The 23,262-nt window shown below is 40.9% G+C and overlaps 1 protein-coding gene across 2 annotated transcripts in view; it reads left to right on the forward strand.

Annotated features, from left to right (window-relative positions):
- The window catches only part of LOC121538594 (solute carrier family 12 member 5), a 94,140-nt gene extending 73,914 nt beyond the window's left edge, over positions 1-20,226 (forward strand). The window contains exons 9-26 of one of the 2 annotated variants that reach the window (XM_041846748.2): positions 2,074-2,241; positions 3,174-3,272; positions 5,105-5,162; positions 6,159-6,333; positions 6,965-7,083; positions 7,202-7,300; positions 7,679-7,798; positions 8,286-8,390; positions 8,648-8,816; positions 8,931-9,126; positions 9,238-9,407; positions 9,549-9,680; positions 11,395-11,502; positions 12,236-12,358; positions 14,786-14,994; positions 15,267-15,281; positions 15,395-15,528; positions 15,733-20,226. In XM_041846748.2, the coding sequence (XP_041702682.1) occupies positions 2,074-2,241; positions 3,174-3,272; positions 5,105-5,162; positions 6,159-6,333; positions 6,965-7,083; positions 7,202-7,300; positions 7,679-7,798; positions 8,286-8,390; positions 8,648-8,816; positions 8,931-9,126; positions 9,238-9,407; positions 9,549-9,680; positions 11,395-11,502; positions 12,236-12,358; positions 14,786-14,994; positions 15,267-15,281; positions 15,395-15,528; positions 15,733-15,824 (2,291 nt within the window). In that variant the 3' untranslated portion in view covers positions 15,825-20,226. The remainder of the gene's footprint in view (positions 1-2,073; positions 2,242-3,173; positions 3,273-5,104; positions 5,163-6,158; positions 6,334-6,964; positions 7,084-7,201; positions 7,301-7,678; positions 7,799-8,285; positions 8,391-8,647; positions 8,817-8,930; positions 9,127-9,237; positions 9,408-9,548; positions 9,681-11,394; positions 11,503-12,235; positions 12,359-14,785; positions 14,995-15,266; positions 15,282-15,394; positions 15,529-15,732) is intronic. The other variant, XM_041846749.2, reaches the window with a different exon arrangement.
- The last annotated feature ends 3,036 nt before the right edge of the window (positions 20,227-23,262 follow it).

Here is a 23,262-nt window from a genome sequence, read left to right on the forward strand (position 1 = left end):
GATAAATGACAAACTGGGCATACTAGAGTTGGTCAGTAATGATGTAAAAGAGTTGAAGGCGAGTGTTGAAATGAGTGACGAAAAAGCTGTGATAATGGAGAATGATACAAAAAAACTAAAAGGGACAGTCACTAAGATAGAAACGGACGTTAAAGAACTTAAAAAGGAGACCAACTTTCTGAGAGAAGCCTTACTAGACATACAAACTAGATCAATGAGAGAAAATCTAGTACTTATGGGTATCCAAGAAAAAGAAGGAGAGGTTACCGAAAAAATTGTCAAGGACTTCATTCTTACAGCGCTTCAAATCTCACTCGAGGCTGTCGATAAAATCCAACACAAACGTGTACACCGTTTTGGACAAAGAGGACAGAGATATGAGCGTCCAATTGTTGCCAAATTTGCTTTCTTTAAGGATAAAGTAATGGTTAAAAGCCTAGGTAAAAGACTTGCTGGAACGAAAATAGGCATGAATGATCAGTTCCCGAGGGAGATTACAGAACGGCGCAAAGTTCTGTACCCAATCTTCAAGGAAAATAGATTAAAAGGAAGCGTGTTGCTCTAGTTGTCGATAAACTGTATATTGACAACTAAATGTTCCGTGACACAAAGACTACTCCATGGCTATTCTGAAAGTTCTAATAGAGGAGTCGAATAATGGAACACCCAATACTAGCCATGGTAGGGCTTGTAATAATAAAGCATATTTATAGTATTTTATAAAGGGATAAGACGGTATTACAAGAAAAGATAACAAGCAAAATAATACATCTTCAAATACAACTAATTAGAACACAAGTACTCAATCAACATAGTGGAGATAAAAACATAGCAACCAGAAGACATAGAAGGCACAGTATGTGGGAATGTGTGGATGTATTGTGATGGAAGGTGTGGTGTGCGTTTTTGTGTTTGGAAAAGTGTGGCGTTAAGTGAGTGAGAAAGGAAATGGTTGCTTTCAATTTTGTGCAGATGAGGGATATACATATAGGATGACCCACAATAATTGTTTGCTAAAATAATAATTGCTTGACAAAAATGTAATGTAATACAATGGCAATCCGGGTTATAGGTAACAATCCTATGCATTAACTGCCGACATTATTACGCATATTAATTGATAGTGATGGAAATTAAGATATGTAAGATATTTGAATAGATGTATATTTTTAAATAGCTATACAGTGAGGGAAAAAAGTATTTGATCCCCTGCTGATTTTGTACGTTTGCCCACTGACAAAGACATGATCAGTCTATAATTTTAATTGTAGGTTTATTTGAACAGTGAGAGACAGAATAACAACAAAAAAATCAAGAAAAACGCATGTCGAAAATGTTATAAATTGATTTGCATTTTAATGAGGGAAATAAGTATTTGACCCCTCTGCAAAACATGACTTAGTACTTGGTGGCAAAACCCTTGTTGGCAATCAGAGGTCATACGTTTTGAAGTTGACCACCAGGTTTGCACACATCTCAGGAGGGATTTTGTTCCACTCCTCTTTGCAGATCTTCTCCAAGTCATTAAGGTTTCGAGGCTGACGTTTGGCAACTCGAACCTTCAGCTCCCTCCACAGATTTTCTATGGGATTAAGGTCTGGAGACTGGCTAGGCCATTCCAGGACCTTAATGTGTTTCTTCTTGAGCCACTCCTTTGTTGCCTTGGCTGTGTGTTTTGGGTCATTGTCATGCTGGAATACCCATCCACGACCCATTTTCAATGCCCTGGCTGAGGGAAGGAGGTTCTCATATATATATTTGCGAGGAAAAAAACATATGGGGGATTGGAAGTGATGCAGACAATTACATTGATGGAAGTTACAATCTATCTGCAATATTAAAGCTGATCTACCCCCTAAAAAATAAAAAATAAAGAAGAGGTGCCCATTCAGAACGTATTGTAATCTAATGTAGTTTGTAGTATAGAGATGTATTGGTACTCCACAAGAGGTATGTAATTGTTATGATGTGCATCTCGCTCTCGCTCTCGCTCTCGCTCTCTCTCTCTCTCTCGCTCTACTCTCTTTCTCTCTCGCTCTCTCTCTCTCTCTCTTCTCTCTTTCTCTCTCACAGAGAACCTGTTTGGTTACTACCTGGAGAAGGGAGATTTCTTGGAGAAGCGGGGGATCTCTGCCATGCAGGATCCTGACGCTCTCATCACCAACTCCAACCGTTACGTCCTGGCTGACATCACCAGCTTCTTCACCCTGCTGGTGGGGATCTACTTCCCCTCTGTCACAGGTCAGTCACTACTCGGTTAAGTGTCAGTCACTGGGTCAAGGGTCAGGGGTCACTACTGAGGACGGACTAGGTCAATCTTATCCCAAAAGGACAGTGTAGGTACAGGCTTTTGTTTCAGCCAAGCAGTAACAGACCTGATTTATCTAATAACCTATATTAAGTTATTACAATTAAATGTAAACATCTTACCTTATGAATTCAAAGGAAATACCAGATCAAAAGCACCACTCCTATGCTTTGACTAATACTTTGCTTACACAACGGCACAAGACCCAAGCAAACCAGCGAGAAACATTATTCCTGTTGTAATATCCACTTTATGGTGACAAATAGTTCCATGAGAGTCTCTCCACAGTCCCAAATGCATAGAGAGAGAGAGAGAGAGAGAAATACATTCCACAACTGATGACACTAGAGGAGCTGAACAGGGCGAATTGAGAGGAAGTCGAATTTCTGCCAAAAACCACATCAGCAGAAAGTCTGGGGAACACATGAGTCACATTCCCACTATCATCCCACTGGCATAACGGCTGAATAAAATGCCCATTGTATATGAACATTTGCTCTGTGACATACAGTATATTAGTATTATCAGTACTCATGTTTTGTGAGAGCTGCCCCTGGTGAAGTAAAATGGTTTGTTGAACACAGCACCAGTTTGCTGGATATTTAAAAAAAAACACAGTTGCTACAAGTAAAGGATGAGTTTTGTTAAGGTGTTTTATCGAAAATGCTGTTAGTTTTTTTGTTGGGCCTCCACTTTTTCACTTGTGAAAATGTGCACCACTTAATTCGAGAAAGCGCTTCCTAAAGCAGTATAATGAAGAAAATAAAAAATGTGTGAAACAGAGGACAAGCCATTTCACATCAAGTGTGAAGGATGGGAATTAGTCCTGTTTAATCCTGTTTATCTCTGTTCCTCTGCCTCCCAGGCATCATGGCTGGCTCCAACCGCTCTGGAGACCTGCGTGATGCCCAGAAGTCCATCCCCATAGGCACCATAGCAGCCATCACCACTACTTCTATAGTGTGTATCCTTTACTTAAGCAATAAGGCCCCAGGGGGTTTGGTAGATGGAAACGGCTTTCAGCCAATCAGGATTCAGGGCTCGACCCACCCGGTTTATAATACAGTATATACAGTGCATTCGGAACGTATTCAGACACCTTGACTTTTTCCACATTTTGTTACGTTACAAGCTTAGTATAAAATTGATTAAATCTGGGGGTTTTCTCATCAATCTACACACAATACCCCATAATGACAAAGGAAAAACAGGTTTTTAGACAATTTTGCAAGTTTATTACAAATAAAAAACGTAAAAATACATTTACATAAGTATTCAGACCCTTTACTCAGTACTTTGTTAAAGCACCTTTGGCAGTGATTGTAGCCTCTAGCCTGCTTCTGAATGATGCTACAAGCTTGGCACACCTGTATTTGGGGAGTTTCTTCCATTCTTCTCTGCAGAGCCTCTCAAGCTCTGTCAGGTTGGATGGGACTCGTCGCTGCACAGCTATTTTCAGGTCTCTCCAGAGATGTTAGATCAGGTTCAAGTCCGGGCTCTGGCTGGGCCACTCAAGCACATTCAGAAAAGCCACTCCTGTGTTGTCTTGGCTGTGTGCTTAGGGTCGTTGTCCTATTGGAAGGTGAATCTTCGCCCTAGTCTGAGGTCCTGAGCGCTCTGGAGCAGGTTTTCATCAAGGATCTCTCTGTACTTTGCTCCGTTCGTCTTTCCCTTGATCCTGCCTAGTCTCCCAGTCCCTGCTGCTGAAAAACATCCCCACAGCATGATGCTGCCACCACCATGCTTCACCGTAGAGATGGTGCCAGGTTTCCTCCAGATGTGACGCTTGGCATTCAGGCCAAAGAGTTCAATCTTGGTTTCATCCGACCAGAGAATCTTGTTTCTCATGGTCTGAGAGTCCTTTAGGTGGCTTTTGGCAAACTCCAAGCGGGCTGTCATGTGCCTTTTACTGAGGAGTGGCTTCTGTCTGGCCACTCTACCATAAAGGCCTGATTGGTGGAGTGCTGCAGAGATGGTTGTCCTTCTTGAAGATTCTCCTATCTCCACAGACGGACTCTGGAGGTCTGTCAGAGTGACCATCGCGTTCTTGGTAACCTCCCTGACCAAGGCCCTTCTCCCCCGATTGCTCAGTTTGGCTGGGCGGCCAGCTCTAGGAAGAGTCTTGCTGGTTCCAAACGTATTCCATTTAAGAATGATGGAGGCCAATGTGTTCTTGGTGACCTTCAATGTTGCTGACATTTTTTGGTACCCTTCCCCAGATCTGTGCCTCGACACAATCCTGTCTCAACGTACAATTCCTTCGACCTCATGGCTTGGTTTTTGCTCTGACATACACTGTCAACTGTGGGACCTTGTATAGACAGGTGTGTGCCTTTCCAAATCATGTCCAATCAATTGAATTTACCACAGGTGGACAACATTCAAGTTGTAGAAACATCTAAAGGATGATCAATGTAAACATGATGCACCTGAGCTCAACTTCGAGTCTCTTAGCAAAGAGTCTGAGTACTTATGTAAATAAGGAATTTCTGTTTTTTATTTGTAATACATTTGCAAACATTTCTAAAAACAAGTTTCCACTTTGTCATTATGAGGTATTGTGTGTAGATTGATGAGGAAACATTTTAATTTAATCAATTTTAGAATAAGACTTTCTCAGGGACTACTGACGATAATACACTGGAATATTAACTATACTTTGTTTGATGTTTGAATAAACAATATGAAGCATTTGATCCTTTATTTAGGTTTAGGTTTCTTTGAGCTTTTGTAAATGCTTAGCTAACTTTGTTTGGGAGACAGTCTGCGTGTGTATTCCTTCACTGCTTCTCTCAGACATGTCTGCCGTGGTCCTGTTTGGGGCCTGTATTGAAGGGGTGGTCCTGAGGGACAAGTGAGTCATTAATATTCCTATATACATCCACTGCCTAGTGAATGTCTACAACCTCTTGCAGTCTTCACATTTTGCTGCCTTAAATTAAAACTAAAAAAGGATTACATTAGATTTGTTTTACAGATCTACACAACCTACGCCACATTTTCAAAGTGAAATAATTGTTCAATAATAAATGTCTAGATTGCATATGTTTTCACACCCTAGAGTTAATACTTGATGGAAGCAGCTTTGGCAGCCATTACAGATGTGAATAATTTTTAACAAGATTCTACCAACTTTGCACAACTTTTAGCGCAATATGTATCCATTGTTTTTGTTAAAATTGCTCAAGCTCAGTAAATTTGGTTGGGAATCATTGATGGACAGCAATATTCAAACCTTGTCTCTGATTTTCAAGTAGAAGTGAGGACTGAGACTGGACCATTCAGGAAACCTCACCACCTCTTGGAAAGCCATTCTGGTGTGACTTTGGCATTAAAATGTGTATAATTGTCTTGCTGAAAAATAAAACTCTATCCCAGGGTTAGGTGACTTATTACCTGGGCTTTGCTCCATATTAACTCTGGGGCATGAAGACATACGCAATCAATACATAATGTTTTTATTATTATGCAAAAATTGATTTTTATTTCATTTTGACAATGTGGAGTAGGTTGTACAGATCGGTATGAAAAAATATATAATTTAATCCATTTTTAAATGTAATTTTAAGGCAGCAAAATGTGAAGACTGTGCAAGGGGTCTGTAGACTTTCACTAGCGACTGTAACTAGCATCGCTGCCTCGTGAGTCATGCCCATCACAAGATCAATACTCCCACTAATTGTCTTTGTAATCAGATACAAAACATAGAATAATAAATAACTTTCAAAAGACTAAGAATCCAACAAACAGTTGTGTACACTGAATTTATTATGCAATGGACGAGGCCAGTTGTTATAGCAAAAACATTCATTGAAAAATGCAGCTTAGAAATCTGTCACTCTGACCTCAGGTTTGGTGAGGGGGTGAACGGTAACCTTGTGATTGGTACGTTGGCTTGGCCATCACCATGGGTCATCGTGATTGGATCCTTCTTCTCCACCTGTGGGGCGGGGCTTCAGAGTTTGACTGGAGCGCCACGCCTCCTGCAGGCCATTTCTCGCGATAGCGTCATCCCTTTCCTTAAAGTGAGTACATACACACACACATTCATATCAAGGCAATTAAAACACACTTGCACACACACACTAGCACATCTATTTCTTGGAGTGGTGAATCAGCGAACATGCACACACAACATTGGTAATGATCTGTATAGTAAATATACTGTATACTATTACCAGAACCACAGCTACTACTGTTTAATACCACAGAGAGAATTTATATGTTTGTTCAGAGCAATGTAGGTCCACTCTATTCAAATACCTCTCAAGTGTGTAGGAGCTAGCAGTGATTACTTATGCATGGCCCTACTATAGTCCAGGCTCAGGTTGACTTGCTGGGATGGGAGCTGTCTTTACCCCCCCTGCCAAACCCACTGTCTGCAGCGTGTGGGTAGATAGTGATTAATCACCCTGCAGCAGGGACCAGTGTGACCTGAATGAGAGAAAAAGAGGCGCTGAAACTCCTACAGTCCACTCAACTTTTTACTACAATATGCTGTGATTTAGGTTCAGGTGTGCGTGTGTGTGTGCGTGCATGCTTTCAAGCGTATGTGCAGGTGTGTGTGTGTGTGTGTGTGTGTGTGTGTGTGTGTGTGTGTGTGTGTGAGTGTATGTTAATAGTTCATTGTATCTCACTGTTGTGTGTTGTCTGTAGGTGTTTGGGCATGGCAAGGCCAATGGAGAGCCTACCTGGGCCCTGCTTCTCACAGCCAGTATCTGTGAGATTGGCATAATCATCGCTTCTCTGGACGCTGTTGCCCCCATCCTCTCCATGTAAGACAACCACACGTCTAATATTAACTGTGCTTCACCTTAAACACACTATGGAGATGGTTATGTCTTGGTAGCAAGTACAGCTGTTCTGACTGAGTTCTTCTTTTTGTCTGTGTAGGTTCTTCTTGATGTGCTACATGTTTGTCAACCTGGCCTGTGCCCTGCAGACTCTGCTGAGAACCCCCAACTGGAGGCCTCGCTTCAAGTTCTACCACTGGTGAGTTGAACAACTCAACATAGCAGACATAGCTCTAGATCTTAGCCATGGGATCATCACCAAATAGTGCTAATATTCTCAGGTGTGAAACAGTCTACTATAGCATTTATGTCTGGCACGGGATATCTGGCCAGGCCAGGTAGGTTTCTGTTAGGAAGCTGTTATTTACCTGATTAGTCTGCCAGAGACACTGTGGGGATCTGGAGCCTGTCTTAGCCTATATTAATCCTCTATTGGCAAAACCACAACAACAGCAGACAGAGAGACAATATTTCCTGTCTCCAATCTCTGGCCATTATTATGATCAGTAAGTGGTGTGACTCTAGCAGCATCAAGCAACAGACTGAGGATGTGACTTCCTGTCCCTCTGCCCCACAGGGCTCTCTCCTTCCTGGGCATGAGCTTGTGTCTGTCACTCATGTTCATCTGTTCCTGGTACTACGCCATTGTTGCCATGGTGATCGCTACCTGCATCTACAAATACATTGAGTTCGCTGGGTGAGTGAGCTTCCAGTCCTTGGAGAATAACCTTGGACTACAAAGCAGAGAAAAGTTGCAACTAATAAATAATATATCCCTTCAAATTGGGTTTTTCCCAGAGCCAAGACCCGTAACAGACTTGCCTGAGTCTAGCGAGAAAAGCTGTCTTTCTCCGTTTTCTTTGCAATTTATCCTGATTCTGGTTATCAAGTTGTATTAACTTAGTGACACTCATTAATGTGGCTGCTTTGAGAAAAACAGGGAGTTACATTGATGTACCAGCACTGTTGTTATTCTCACACATGCGCCATCCAAAAATACATTTAAATGAAATATAAATAAAACTGGAGATTTTCAAATACAATGGTTAAACACTGTTCGGATGTTCTTATATTCATTAGTAACTCACACTCACAGGCTATTAAACCCACACACTAAGTATCAGTGAACATTTCAGTTCATTAATGGTTGATTGAATCTAACTCTGCTCGGTGGTGTGTGACAGGGCGGAGAAGGAGTGGGGAGATGGTATACGTGGCATCTCGCTCAGCGCTGCTCGCTTCGCCCTCATGAGGCTGGAGGAGGGACCGCCTCACACCAAGAACTGGAGGTCAGTGATTCACAGAGGCTAAATGCCATCTACTCACATCTATAAAATACACTTATATTATTGCACAAGCTTTATTAATCACCTGTATCATACTGAACTCAAGGGAAATGTATTTGTTTGTAGGTAACTCACTCATATTCAAGTATGTTCAAAAACAGACATTACATCAACGGGCCATGTCTTATGGCGGTTTCCAGCTTTAGTTACTTTCTCTGTAAGTCTGACTGTGACTGAATGTTGATATTGCTGCTGGTTAGGCCTCAGATCATGGTGCTGGTGAGTGTGGATGCAGAACAGAATGTGGAGCAGCCCCGTCTGCTGTCCCTGACCAATCAGCTGAAAGCAGGAAAAGGCCTGACCATCGTGGGTACCTCGGTGGTGGGCACATTCCTCAACAACCATGCAGAGGCCCAGAAGACAGACCAGGTCAGTACTGTCTTAGACACACACACAGACACACACACACACTGATGAATCATTGATGAATCATTTATAACACGCTGGTCTCTGCCCCTGCACCTCTCCCACTGTGTGCTCCAGTCTCTGAGGAAGCTGATGGAGACAGAGAAGGTGAAGGGTTTCTCCCAGGTGGTGATCTCCTCCAACCTGAGGGATGGAACCTCCCACCTGATCCAGGTCGGTGGGCTGGGAGGCTTGAAGCACAACACTGTGCTGGTCAGCTGGCCACGCACCTGGAAACAGGCTGAGGACAACCTGCGCTTCAGGAACTTCATCGGTGAGTTAAAGAAGTGGTTAGAGGAGAGGTTTTTCCATAGGCTAAGTATGCTTTGGATGGGTTTGTGTGTTATCATCATTACATGATAACTCCTGTTCAATCTATTTGTAGAGGTGGTTAGGGAGACGACTGCAGCCAGCATGGCCCTGCTGGTCCCTAAGAACATCGCTGCCTACCCGTCCAACGGGGAGCGCTTCACTGAAGGCCACATTGATGTGTGGTGGATCGTCCATGATGGAGGCATGCTGATGCTGCTGCCTTTCCTTCTGCGCCAGCACAAGGTGGGAACCAACGGCCCTGTTTGGATCCCATTTGGGGATTTGGAGAGACAGCACATCCCACTGGGCACAGATATCAATTCAATGTCTGTTCCACGTTGGTTCAACGTAATTTAATTGCAATGAACTTCCTTGTGTTGACAGGTGTGGAGGAAGTGTAAGATGCGCATCTTCACAGTGGCCCAGATGGACGACAACAGCATCCAGATGAAGAAAGACCTGATCACCTTCCTGTATCACCTGCGTATCGATGCCGAGGTCGAGGTGGTGGAAATGGTGAGAGACAAAAATGTAAAACTATTACAGTGGGGAAAAAAAGTATTTAGTCAGCCACCAATTGTGCAAGTTCTCCCACTTAAAAAGATGAGAGAGGCCTGTAATTTTCATCATAGGTACACGTCAACTATGACAGACAAAATGAGGGGAAAAAATCCAGAAAATCACATTGTAGGATTTTTTATGAATTTATTTGCAAATTATGGTGGAAAATAAGTATTTGGTCAACAACAAAAGTTTCTCAATACTTTGTTATATACCCTTTGTTGGCAATGACACAGGTCAAACGTTTTCTGTAAGTCTTCACAAGGTTTTCACACACTGTTGCTGGTATTTTGGCCCATTCCTCCATGCAGATCTCCTCTAGAGCAGTGATGTTTTGGGGCTGTCGCTGGGCAACACGGACTTTCAACTCCCTCCAAAGATTTTCTATGGGGTTGAGATCTGGAGACTGGCTAGGCCATTCCAGGACCTTGAAATGCTTCTTACGAAGCCACTCCTTCGTTGCCCGGGCGGTGTGTTTGGGATCATTGTCATGCTGAAAGACCCAGCCACGTTTCATCTTCAATGCCCTTGCTGATGGAAGGAGGTTTTCACTCAAAATCACATGATAAATGGCCCCATTCATTCTTTCCTTTACACGGATCAGTCGTCCTGGTCCCTTTGCAGAAAAACAGCCCCAAAGCATGATGTTTCCACCCCCCATGCTTCACAGTAGGTATGGTGTTCTTTGGATGCAACTCAGCATTCTTTGTCCTCCAAACACGACAAGTTCTATTTTGGTTTCATCTGACCATATGACATATGACATTCTCCCAATCCTCTTCTGGATCATCCAAATGCACTCTAGCAAACTTCAGACGGGCCTGGACATGTACTGGCTTAAGCAGGGGGACACGTCTGCACTGCAGGATTTGAGTCCCTTGCGGCGTAGTGTGTTACTGATGGTAGGCTTTGTTACTTTGGTCCCAGCTCTCTGCAGGTCATTCACTAGGTCCCCCCGTGTGGTTCTGGGATTTTTGCTCACCGTTCTTGTGATCATTTTGACCCCATGGGGTGAGATCTTGCGTGGAGCCCCAGATCGAGGGAGATTATAAGTGGTCTTGTATGTCTTCCATTTCCTAATAATTGCTCCCACAGTTGATTTCTTCAAACCAAGCTGCTTACCTATTGCAGATTCAGTCTTCCCAGCCTGGTGCAGGTCTACAATTTTGTTTCTGGTGTCCTTTGACAGCTCTTTGGTCTTGGCCATAGTGGAGTTTGGAGTGTGACTGTTTGAGGTTGTGGACAGGTGTCTTTTATACTGATAACAAGTTCAAACAGGTGCCATTAATACAGGTAACGAGTGGAGGACAGAGAAACCTCTTAAAGAAGAAGTTACAGGTCTGTGAGAGCCAGAAATCTTGCTTGTTTGTAGGTGACCAAATACTTATTTTCCACCATAATTTGCAAATAAATTCATTAAAAATCCTACAATTTGATTTTCTGGATTTTTCTTCTTCAATTTGTCTGTCATAGTTGACGTGTACCTATGATGAAAATGACAGGCCTCTCTCATCTTTTTAAGTGGGAGAACTTGCACAATTGGTGGCTGACTAAATACTTTTTTTCCCCACTGTATATGCTCCATAAGGTGATTTATTGGTGAGAGCAATACCAGTTCAGTCGAATACTGTGCATTGATGTATGTTTTAACACCCATTTCCCTTTTTAGCATGACAGTGACATCTCAGCCTATACATATGAGAAGACTTTAGTGATGGAGCAACGCTCACAGATCCTCAAACAGATGCACCTCACCAAAAACGAGATGGAGAGAGAGGTAAGCCCTGACACATTCCACGTAATATGTACAGTAGAACTCATACATAGGTAATTGAGTATGATTTTATAATATCAGTGTAGTTGTTAGCGAACAGCAAAAAAAGCCATAGTGTCCAAAAGAAAGCTCCTATGTAGTTTATCTAACACCTGCCATTACCACTTCGGTTGAATTGAACAATGCCCTGAAGTTTGTTTTGCTATTCTCTACCTTCAAACAAATTGTTATTTGTATTGAGCCAGCCATCATCACTCACTCAATTTGAAATGCCAGCAACAGGGCAAGGCAGCAGGTGAATGATTATAATTACTGAGCTATTTTGAAAATGTAATCTCTGTGTCTGCACTTGCCCAGTTTGATCTGTCTCATTAATCAAGAAAGCAGACTGAGCAACAATAACATCTCAGGGAATCTAAGATAACGCGTGAGGATTTACAGAACAACCTGTGTGATCTTACAATAACTTCCCCACATTCCCACAAAGAAGTCTTCATTCTATAATGTCATGCATTTCTAAAATCTAATTAAAAACACATGCTATAGATTTATCAACATATGCATCAAATCTGCTTTGCGTTGAGCAAATTATAATATTTCAAGTGTTGACACATTGCTTTTATGTGATTTTCTGAAGTGTTGTAACAGTCACTTACATATCTCGACTCAAACTCTCATGTTTGAACTCGTGTTCTCTGTTAAAAGTGCAAATCCCTTGTTGCTTTGACTACCACAGATCCAGAGCATCACTGATTCATCCCGTGGTTCTATCCGTCGTAAGAACCCGTCTAACCTGCGGTCTCAGCAGAGCAGTGAGGAGCCGGCTGGAGTCAGCGTGGAAGAGAAACCGGAGGAGGAGGTACAGCAGTGTCCTCTTACCTAACTCTTTGAAAGTGGCGGTCGGTGCCGTTTAAGTTGAGGGAAGAATTATTGTTTGTCCATGAGCATAGCCTTATTTCTATTGCAGCATATTGGATGACTATCATTCATATTCCATTCACCCAGTTCAATGTAACAGCGATAGGTTTAGGCTACTACATGATACTCAAATTTTCCCTATACCCATCATGAGGTTGCTACAACCTAGCCTATGAATTAAAGTTTGCAACGTAGGTGCACACAGGTGGAGAGAAAAATTATAGGTGACAGACAGTGATACATTTAATACCGCCTTGCACACTCATGCCTGCATCTAGCTGATCTAGGGTGTAATCATTAGTCCAACAGTTGCAAACGAGAGTTTCTATTGGACAAATTCAGGTATGTTTATCCCTGTTTCGTTCCGTTGCTTCTGTTTAAGAAAAGTTTATCAACAGAATCGGCAAAATGAATACACCCCTGATCACGAGTAAACACGTTTCACTTTCATAGCAGCCATGTTGTGTTCCTTTTCGCATCCATGCACTTTCCACCTCTCACCTTTTCCCTTCGCTTGTGGACTTCACTGCACAACACATCAGCTGTATGTGACCAGGCAAAAAAAAACTTTACAAGCCAAACCATATCAGAACTGCTACACACAGCCTAGATCGTTGTCACCATATTTGCTTAAGTAACATCATAGTCAACATAGCTAATAGAACTAACACATTACTAAACCCACTACAATCATGTAGTAACGTTACAGTGTACAGTCAGTAAGAAGTCTTGCAGTTACACCAGTGGGCCCTGGTGGCAATAAATTAGTAAAACCAAAAGCTTACCTTGACTTGGAAGAGTTCCAGTGTTGTGTTGGATAGTCATAGCCAGCTAGCCAGCTGGCATCCCTCTCTTTGAGCAGGGTGTTTGTCATACTCCCGAGTGGCGCAGTGGTCTAAGGCACTGCATTGTTAGCTGTGCCACTAGAGATCCTGGTTCGAATCCAGGCTCTGTCGTAGCCGGCCGCGACCGGGAGACCCATGGGGCGGTGCGCAATTGGCCCAGCGTCGTCCAGGGTAGGGGAGGGAATGGCCGGCAGGGATGTAGCTCAGTTGGTAGAGCATGGCGTTTGCAACGCCAGGGTTGTGGGTTCGTTTCCCACAGGGGGTATAAAAAAATAATGTATGCACTAACTATAAGTCGCTCTGGATAAGAGCGTCTGCTAAATGACTAAAATGTAAATGTAAATGTGTTTGAGTAGGCTAAACTAGCTAGCTGCATTTGCTAGCTAAGTAAGTGAAACTGAAAGTGAAAAAAAAAAAAAGACCAAATTTCTCTCTATATATATCTCTCTCTCTCTTGCATCTCTTTCATTTAGGAATAAATTAATTTGTTCAAAACTGTTCAACTATTGTCATTCTCTCTCTTTGAGTCAAGTACTCACCACATTTTATGCACTGCAGTGCTAGCTAGCTGTAGCTTATGCTTTCAGTAATAGATTCATTCTCTGATCCTTTGATTGGGTGGACAACATGTCAGATCATGCTGCAAGAGCTCTGATGGGTTGGAGGACATCCCCCGGAAGTTGACATAATTACTGTGTAAGTCTATGGAAGGGGGTGAGAACCAATGTACCCAGAGGAGGACGGAAGCTAGCTGTCTTCCGGCTACACCATGGTGCTACCCTACAGAGTGCTGTTGAGGCTACTGTAGACCTTCATTGCAAAACAGTGTGTTTTAATCAATTATTTGGTGACGTGAATATATTTAGCATAGTTTTATCTAAAAATATATATATATATATAACGTTTTACCGTTTTTCACTGAGGAGGATGGCCCTCCCCTTCCTCCTCTGAGAGAGCCTCCACTGCTTTCTGATAACCCCTTGTAATATAATAATATAATTTAATAATATATGCCATTTAGCAGACGCTTTTATCCAAAGCGACTTACAGTCATGCGTGCATGGGTCGTCCTGGGAATCAAACCTGCTATCCTGGTGTTGCAAGCGCCATGCTCTACCAACTGAGCTGCAGATGACTACTCTATCAGTCCTTCATTCTACTGTTTAAACTTTCTTCTTATTTCTCACCATCTCTCGCATCCACTGTATTTTCCGTTGGTCTACGCTCTATCCCCTTTCTCATCTCTAGGCCTACTGCATGACCTAATCCTCTGTCCTCTGTCAAAATGCCAGTTATCTCGCTTTGACATTGTCCTCAGGCGTGTAGCATTTTAAGGGGACCTTTTCCTCTGCAGCATAAAGAAGGGATATGACAGAGCAGTATGTTACGTAGATGCTTTGCTAAAGTGCCCCAATTGTGCTTTCAACTCACTGCCCAGTGGTGGTCTGGTGTTTTTGATGTGTCACCCCAACTGACAGGTGTCTCTTTCTTTCCTTCACCCTGTCACGTTGTCCTTCTCTTAGTCTGTGGCTGTCTCCCGCCCTAAACAGGTGCAGCTGATCCACAATAAGAACGCTACCCCCACCAGCCCCACGTCCCCCATCACACCTGCAGGGGGAGTTGCCACCCCCGGGTCGGAGGTGCAGATGACCTGGACAGACAAGGCTGAGCACCAGGCCGCAGCAGCCCACCCAGAGCAGGGCGGGGTCAAAGACATCTTCAACATGAAGCCGTGAGTCTGCTTTCACTTTCACTTTCAATCACATTGTGTCCAAAGGCTTATGTGGACTTCAGCTACTTCTAAAGTAAACAGAAGATATGGAGAATGTATTTATAGGTTGTTGCGGTCGGGGAGTGGCAGCGGTTGAAAAGCTAGTTTCAGGAGTAATGGCCCAAATGTTTGAAAGGCTTTTAGTGTCATCCACACAGCACAACCTCTCAATGTATCTTCAGTATTGTAAAGAGTCATCTCTGCATTGTCTTTCTCTTCCTACCATGCTGCAGGGAGTGGGAGAGCCTGTAAGTATTATATTGTCATGATGTTTAAAAAAAATTCCATGCAAAAATAGCAGTAATGACACAACATCCATCCTGTACTGTATTCCTTCCTCACCTCCTGTCTGTCCCATCAGGAACCAGTCCAACGTGAGGCGCATGCACACAGCTCTGAGGCTCAACGAGGTCATCATGAAGAAGTCCAAGGATGCCAAGCTGGTTCTGCTGAACATGCCCGGACCACCCAAGAACCGCATGGGAGAGGAAAACTGTATCCTATCACTTCTTTGGCATGATGTGTCATATTATAGCCTACCATATTATATTATATGATATTATAACAATATGTGGCTTATACTGTCATATATGTAAGTGAAACCAAAGGGCTAAACAGGATAGCAAATAGCTAGCATGAATAGGCTATGAAAGCCAGTTGTGAAAACTTACATATTCCTTTACTCTAATCCTCTGTCAGATATGGAGTTCCTGGAGGTCCTCACTGAGGGCCTCAACCGGGTCCTCCTAGTACGTGGGGGTGGACGCGAGGTCATCACCATCTATTCCTGAGAAAACAACCTCAAATCAAAACAACACCCCCTCACCACCCACTCACCTAGCATCTTAATGGTTTATGGCCCGTGCTTCCATTGACCCTACACTTCTACTCCAGTCACATCCCTCACATCCCACCAACACCCCTCCACACACACACACACACACTCACACACACACACACACTCATAACATATCAGCTCACTTTGCACAAAATAGTTAGTATCATCCCCTTGAGCCCCCTAAAGGCACTGGCTAAATTCTAATTGAATATCAGTCACCCCTACCAGCATTATGTCTGCTCCTTTCATCATCTAGAAAGCTGTGGCATCAACCTGTTTAGGTTCTTCTATGGCTATCAGATCACTAGATGTCAAATGGCACATGAGTTTCTTCTTATACTGAGGAGTGGACATATCCCAAAGACAAATTATTCCCCAAACTAAACGTAATTTCTGTTTGGTAGACCAGACGTTTTTGTTCTGTTAGTCCTTGTGTTTTACTTGACCTGTCTGTCAATATTGTTGCTTTTCTTCTTCTTTTTGTAGGTATGTGGGTTACTTGCAAGAGAGGGATGGATATCGTTTCATTGCTCGTCTATTTTATTTTTACTTGTATTATTAATCTGTTAATTTATTTAGAGGATACACATATCTTTTTATCTTTTTGTTGTTGTGCATTTGTTTTTTTATGTAATGTACGATATGATGTGTTGAAGGCATTGAGGGAAGGGGATGGGTCGAGAATTCATCAATCATCATCGACGTGTCTTCCAATGGATTGTCACCTTGGGGACAAGGTCAGTTGAGGACTCCTGAGCAGCAGCCCAGTCTATATCAATCTGAAGGAAGGAAGGAAGGATAACTGCATGCATAGGCACAGCACACAGTGACATGTGTGGAGGAGACAGGCAAACTGCTACCAGGATGCTGTTGTCAGGGTTGAGGTCATCTTCATACCAGTCAGTTTACGGACTGACTGAATTCTGATGGAGTTGGTGTTGACCCCCAAGTTGATTCCTGTAAATAGTGTGATTTGTCCGATCATTTAATGCATATTAGCACCAGCTGTACCTGATGCTCCTCTTGATCAGGGCCTAGTGCTGACAAGACTTTTAGGTGGCATAAACTATTGTTAATACAGTTATACAACTGTAAAGAGAAACCCTGAAATATTGATATAAAGTAGATATGGATGTCAAGAAACTACTGTGTTATAATCTAAAACAGAATTCCATGTGTTTGATACAGTCATAACAAATGGCAACAATTTGAATATATTACAATGTAGTCTACATTAGAAAATGTAAATTGCTAATATAGAGACACTCAGAAATATATAATGTTTGTGAACATTGATATATTTTAGTATTTTAGTAAATACATCTGTTTCTCTTTATCATCATTTGGTTTACACTAATTCCAGTCTAGAAATGTGAATTCTACAATTCTTGCCAAATACAAATATACAAATTGTGCCATAGGAAAATAAATACCTTTTTGATACAAACCTCTTTTTAGTACAAAGGCAAAACTGTGTGGTGAATGAACAAACTATGCTTTAGCTGAAAATTAGCAGTGAAATACAACTATTTTGAATGGATAGTTTTGAACCCATCATCACTGCAAATCTTCACAACCTTGTACTAGGATGGAAAGAAACAATTTATTTTCAATGTGGCACAGCCATTTATTTGCTAAATATAATATGACTGTGAATCCCTACCTTCTGCATATTTACAAGGGCATGTCTAAAGAATCAACCCTGGAATAATACATTAATCATATTAATTATTTTTGTAAGCAAATATTATATAGATATATGTACATACAGTTAGTTTCTGTGCAATGGATGGCACTGTTCAACACATGATAGAAACATAGGATATATAATATACATTCTATCTAAATAAATAACAAAATAATGTTTTGTATGATATTGTTTCAAAATAAAATTAATTTAATTTATTGAATAGTTTACGTAAAAACAAGATATTTTGTGTGTGATGTGCACTGTATTTTGTGAAGCATATTGTTTATCTAACATATTATGACATATTATAGATGTTCTAACATTTTTAAAAGCTGCTATTCTGATTAATGTGTAAATATTGAACCAAAAACTAAAATGCAAAGAAATCTATATATCAGATTGGGGAGTAGGAAGGGTATACAGGGTGTGAGTTACTTGAGTGGCAAGGCAAGGATGTTTGACACTAGTCAGTGGTTTTCAACACTGTCTTTGAGGTTCAACAGTCAGCTACAATTTGCTCCAACAAATCACATAGTTCATGAAGTTGTTAACTGACTATTGATGTGGACATGATGCAGTTTTCTTTGTGAAAAAAGATTAAAGAAATCATAGCTGACATTAGTCAACCAACATCTCCACTGAGCATTATTTAGTTGGAGCAAATGTAGCCTACTGGACCAACATTGACATCTAATGCTCAATATCAAGTTTAGATTCATGCCACAAAACTATACAGGTCTATGGGCAGATAAAAATATATAGAATCCTTCATGGAGTTTATTTGAGATATTATTAAATATTCAGTTGTTTCCCAAATTGATTTTAAAGTATGCTGAAATCAGTGAGGGGACAGACCTATTTTTAACTGGTCCCATAGATCCCAGTAAGACACTCCGGTTTTGTTGACAGCTCTTAGCTGAGGGAGAGGTGATAAAGTCTGGGGTCTGTCTATTAGATAGTGGTAAATAGTTATCCTCAGTCAGCACACTTATTACGTGTCACACAAATACTACCTACAATCAAAATAATATAATATTGGAAATATTTAACTATACAGTCTATATAAGTATTGAAGTAAAATAAAAAATACTATATCGTATATACAGTAACTGGACATTTGAATATGATATGACTTGTTTCAAAGTTGATGGTTGAACATTTATTTATATTCCTGTTTGCATGGTGTTTGTAACAGTAGTTTCATATGGTATCCTTTTAGACAGGAGTTGGTTAGTTGTCATGGAGGACAAGACACTTAGCACACAGTTTTGTTGCTTTTATTCTCACTCAACTGTTTTTATTTGGATAAATTAATGCATAAAGTAAATTGTCCAAAGTTAATATTTTGAGATCAAAATAGGTAATTGATTAGTCTCAGATATCCCAGACCTAGGGCAACAGCTGGAACATTGTTTACATTGTGGGAGGCAACCTGTCTGCCTAAGGAGACTAGTAATTGATTAAATATGTTTGGCCTCAGTCATCATTTAACTACAGAGAACATGAAAAGATATGGAGATTTGGAACTGTGGAATATGATTTTAGTGTTAACTCTGGTATATATGCAATACAAACCTACTGTAAACCTAAAACATAAGACATTTCTTGGACATATATATTTATTGGACATGGAAATTATGTCAGAATAGCAGTTCAGCTGTTTCCATCCCCATATCAACGGTTTGACATGGATGAAATCCTTGGGAGTACACTAATGAGCCTACTGTTATTGCATGAGGCTGATGTTTAAATAGCTGCAATCTTCTGAATCAAGTAGATCCATCAATTGTTGTGTGTGGAGTTATTGGGTACATGAGATAGCGAGTGTTAGAGCCATATAACTATAGAGCTTAAATATCTATGGTTGGAAAATGACTGTGTGTTGGTACACAGATGTATGTTGTGCAGATCATGTGTATGTTTAGCCCAAAGCATGGCTCTTAGATATGTGGTTTCTAAAGACACATACGATTTCCCCTATAACCTACCAATCTACTGATCCACCAGCAGTGTGACTGTAGTTATTAATATTATCAAAGACAACAAAACCAGGGCTTCCACCATTGGCAGAGGTCAGAGAGACCTTTACAGAATGGTATCATATTCACGTTTGATGAATCCATCTCTAGAAGTGAGAGGGATGTCAGTGACAGAATTGCTGCAGTAAAGCTGCCATCCTTCAGGTGTTTCCCAAGTATCATGTCCCAATATACATTAGAATCCTTCTCTACAGCAAAAAAAGATGTCAGATAATTTACATTTTTCAACAGGGTATGAAAAGGGCTCTTGAATCCATGTATTCTTACCCTGTTACATTGGACCTTGCCTTGCGCTGACTACATTGAAACTATGAGATATGAAAGTGTTAATCAGGAATGCACTTCTGTTTACCACACTGTAAAATAACTTGAATAAACTCAGCCAATTTAATTAGACCACCGCTTAATTAATGTAGAATTCAACATGTTATATTGCTGAGAGGCTATTTGTGTCAGTCCAAAGCAGGTACAGGCATTTCACTGTGATAGTTCTATCGCATATGTGCACAGTGTGAATAATTGTGATTTGTTCAATGCATGCAAGTAATGTACACCGAGTGTACAAAACATTAAGAATACCTTCCTAATATTGAGTTGCAACCCCCCCCGGACCATGTTGACATCAATGTTTCCCACAGTTATGTCAAGTTGGCTGGATGTCCTTTGGGTGGTGGACCATTTTTGATACACACGGGAAACTGTTTAGCGTGATAAACCCAGCAGCGTTGCAGTTCTTGACACAAACCGGTGTGCCTGGTACCTTCTACCATACCCTGTTCAAAGGCACTTAAATATTTTGTCTTGTCCATTCACCCTCTGAATGACACACATACACAATCCATGTCTCAATTGTCTTAAGTCTTTAAAATCATTATTTAACCTGTCTCCTCCCCTTCATCTACACTGATTGAAGTGGACTTAACAAGTGACATCAATAAGGGATCATAGCTTTCACCTGGATTCACCTGGCCACTCTATGTCATGGAAAGAGCAGGTGTTCTTAATGTTTTGTACACTCAGTGCATACCACAGTTTTTTTCTGCAATGTAATATTAATGTATTTATTTATTTATTTTACAATTTAGATAAAGAATTTGGCCACAAGTATTTCATTAACAGTGTGAAACTAATCACAGGGGTCATATAAATACAATGGTCCTACTGTGCATATTTTCTCAGTAGGCCTACCTGTTTATACATGTTGATTTAGATTGAAAATGTATTATTATAAAATTATTTAACTGAAACACAGATTTTTTGCCCCCCAAAAACAATTATGTTCGGTTGCATACGTCAGCTGCTTCCAGTGTAGTGTAACCATTAAAGTCACAGGGGAAATAAAACTTAAATCAATTATATCCCTTGTGAAGCGCTACTCAGTCCAAGGAAATCTAGACACATAATTATTTTTGTAGAACGTTCCTCCATATCTGTGTCTCAAATGACACTCTTTATTTGCAATGTTGTGCATATTTGGACTTGGTCAAAATGTGTGCACTATGTGGTGAATGGGGTGTCATTTGAAATAAACCCCATGCTCCCATTTTAAGTACTAATTCCAACTGCTGTACTGCACAACCACCCCATATTCTTCTAAAATAGCAATTGTTTTTCATACAGACCGATTCTTGATTAAGCAAGGAACTTTTTTGTTGTTTTCACTGAGGACGATACATAGCGTGAGAGGGATTTTGTAGCTTTTACTGAGAATGGACTCCTGTGTGTTCACTATTATGGTTCCTTCAGACTTTAGAACCTAGTATATGCATGTAGGTGTGTCGTTTCCATGACTGTAAAGTAAACCTCAACACATTGTATTAATGTTGAATAAGCCTCCTTTTTTTAGAAGGTAGAATTTATGTGCAACCCTCATGATTCCGTCATCATCTCGAGAAATGTGAGCACTTAACGCGAGCAAGAAAGAAAAACAAAAGCTAGTGTTTCTATATCTTCACTTATGATACTGTATTTATACTTGGTCCATAGGAGCATTGTAATGCATTTTTAAAGGTAGAAATTGATGTAGATCTAAGGATAGCTATCTTGATTAGTAGGTGTTTTGTGTTCACAATTTTATTTTCACTCTCCTAGGAACAAAAGTGATGATGTAGAGTAAAAATGTAGTGACGTGTTCAGATATGTGTGCGTGTGTGTGTGTCTGCGCATGCATGCCTGTCTGAGTATGTGCATGCCTGTGTGTGTGTGTGTGTCACAGGAGGTTGGTGACACCTTAATTGGGGAGAACGGGCTCGTGGTAATGACTGGAGCAGAATCAGTGGAATGGTATCAAATACATCAAACACATGGTTTCCAGGTGTTTGATGCCATTCCATTTGCTCCGTTCTGGCCATTGTTATGAGACGTTCTCCCCCAGCAGCCTCCACTATAGTGTGTGTGTGTGTGTGTGTGTGTGTGTGTGTGTGTGTGTGTGTGTGTGTGTGTGTGTGTGTGTGTGTGTGTGTGTGTGTGTGTGTGTGTGCATCGGTGCATCTGTATGTATGTGTTTGTGTTAGAGAGGACAGTGTATGTACCTTTAAGGAAAGGATAAAGACAGGACATCTGTACATACATCAATAACTATCAAGGTAGAACTTAGATGTTTAATTTGTGTGTCAATGCAAGTTGAATATTTTACAGATATAGACATATGTATTATCTATTGTGTTCAATAATTATATAAAACAGTAGTTTTACCATTTTGTTTTACCATGTCAAAGGCTTATACATCAACAATGGCTAATGGTTTCCTCAAACCATTTTATAGATTTGTCTGTAAAAAAAAGCAATAAACTAAAGTAATTTTATTACAACTTTGCTTGCAGGTGTATTCTTTGTTTATTATCAAACTATTGAGGGTCTCACTAAACACTAAAAATGCTCATCTTTGGTCCAGTGACATTTCCTAGACAGATAAATACTTTGACTTGTGCTATGAAGCAGGGGCCATCAAGGCAGAAGTTAGTTGACTGGTGATTCGCTTGTTTAGCCCAAAGGATAATTGTCAGGAGCATGCATATTTTACAGTACACTGTTAACAGTCCCCTCTAGCTTAAAATAGTGAGTTAACTTGTTTATGATCTGAAAACCAATAATTGCTCCAAAAAATATATACTGTTATAGATTAAAGCTTGATCATAGAGTTGTTTGAAACTATAGTGAAATAGCGAAAGCAGGTTAGGCAGACACTGGACTCTTTAAACTCAGAGGTCAATTGCAATCAGCATTGGCATGCGTACTAACATGAGGTAATCTATCATTAAACCATCAATACGTGCTAAAAGCACCCCCACAGCTGATCTCAATTGCAACCGAATTGCCGCTCCTTAAAGTTGATGTCAGTTTTAACTTGTAGTCCCGATTGCTGCCAAAGTCTTTATTGATATGTTAACCATCTGTTGGGTATCATCATTGGAACAAATTAACCCTGCTATTTTAGCAGTCTAAGGGTGATTATTCAATATAGTTGTTTGTACAACTACTAATAGGCATATAGTGTCAATGGGGCTGATGTGGATGCGGTGTCGGAGTCAGTCGCAGGACACAGAAGCTCAGTCAAACAGACTTTACTAGTCAAATATACAATACAAAAATAAATGGGCCTCAAACACTGGAGGCGAGCGATTACGCAAGCAGTGCGTAAAACACTAACTAAATGAGTACAA

Source organism: Coregonus clupeaformis, chromosome 24 (genome assembly GCF_020615455.1).
Source record: "Coregonus clupeaformis isolate EN_2021a chromosome 24, ASM2061545v1, whole genome shotgun sequence".
Taxonomy (NCBI): domain Eukaryota; kingdom Metazoa; phylum Chordata; class Actinopteri; order Salmoniformes; family Salmonidae; genus Coregonus; species Coregonus clupeaformis.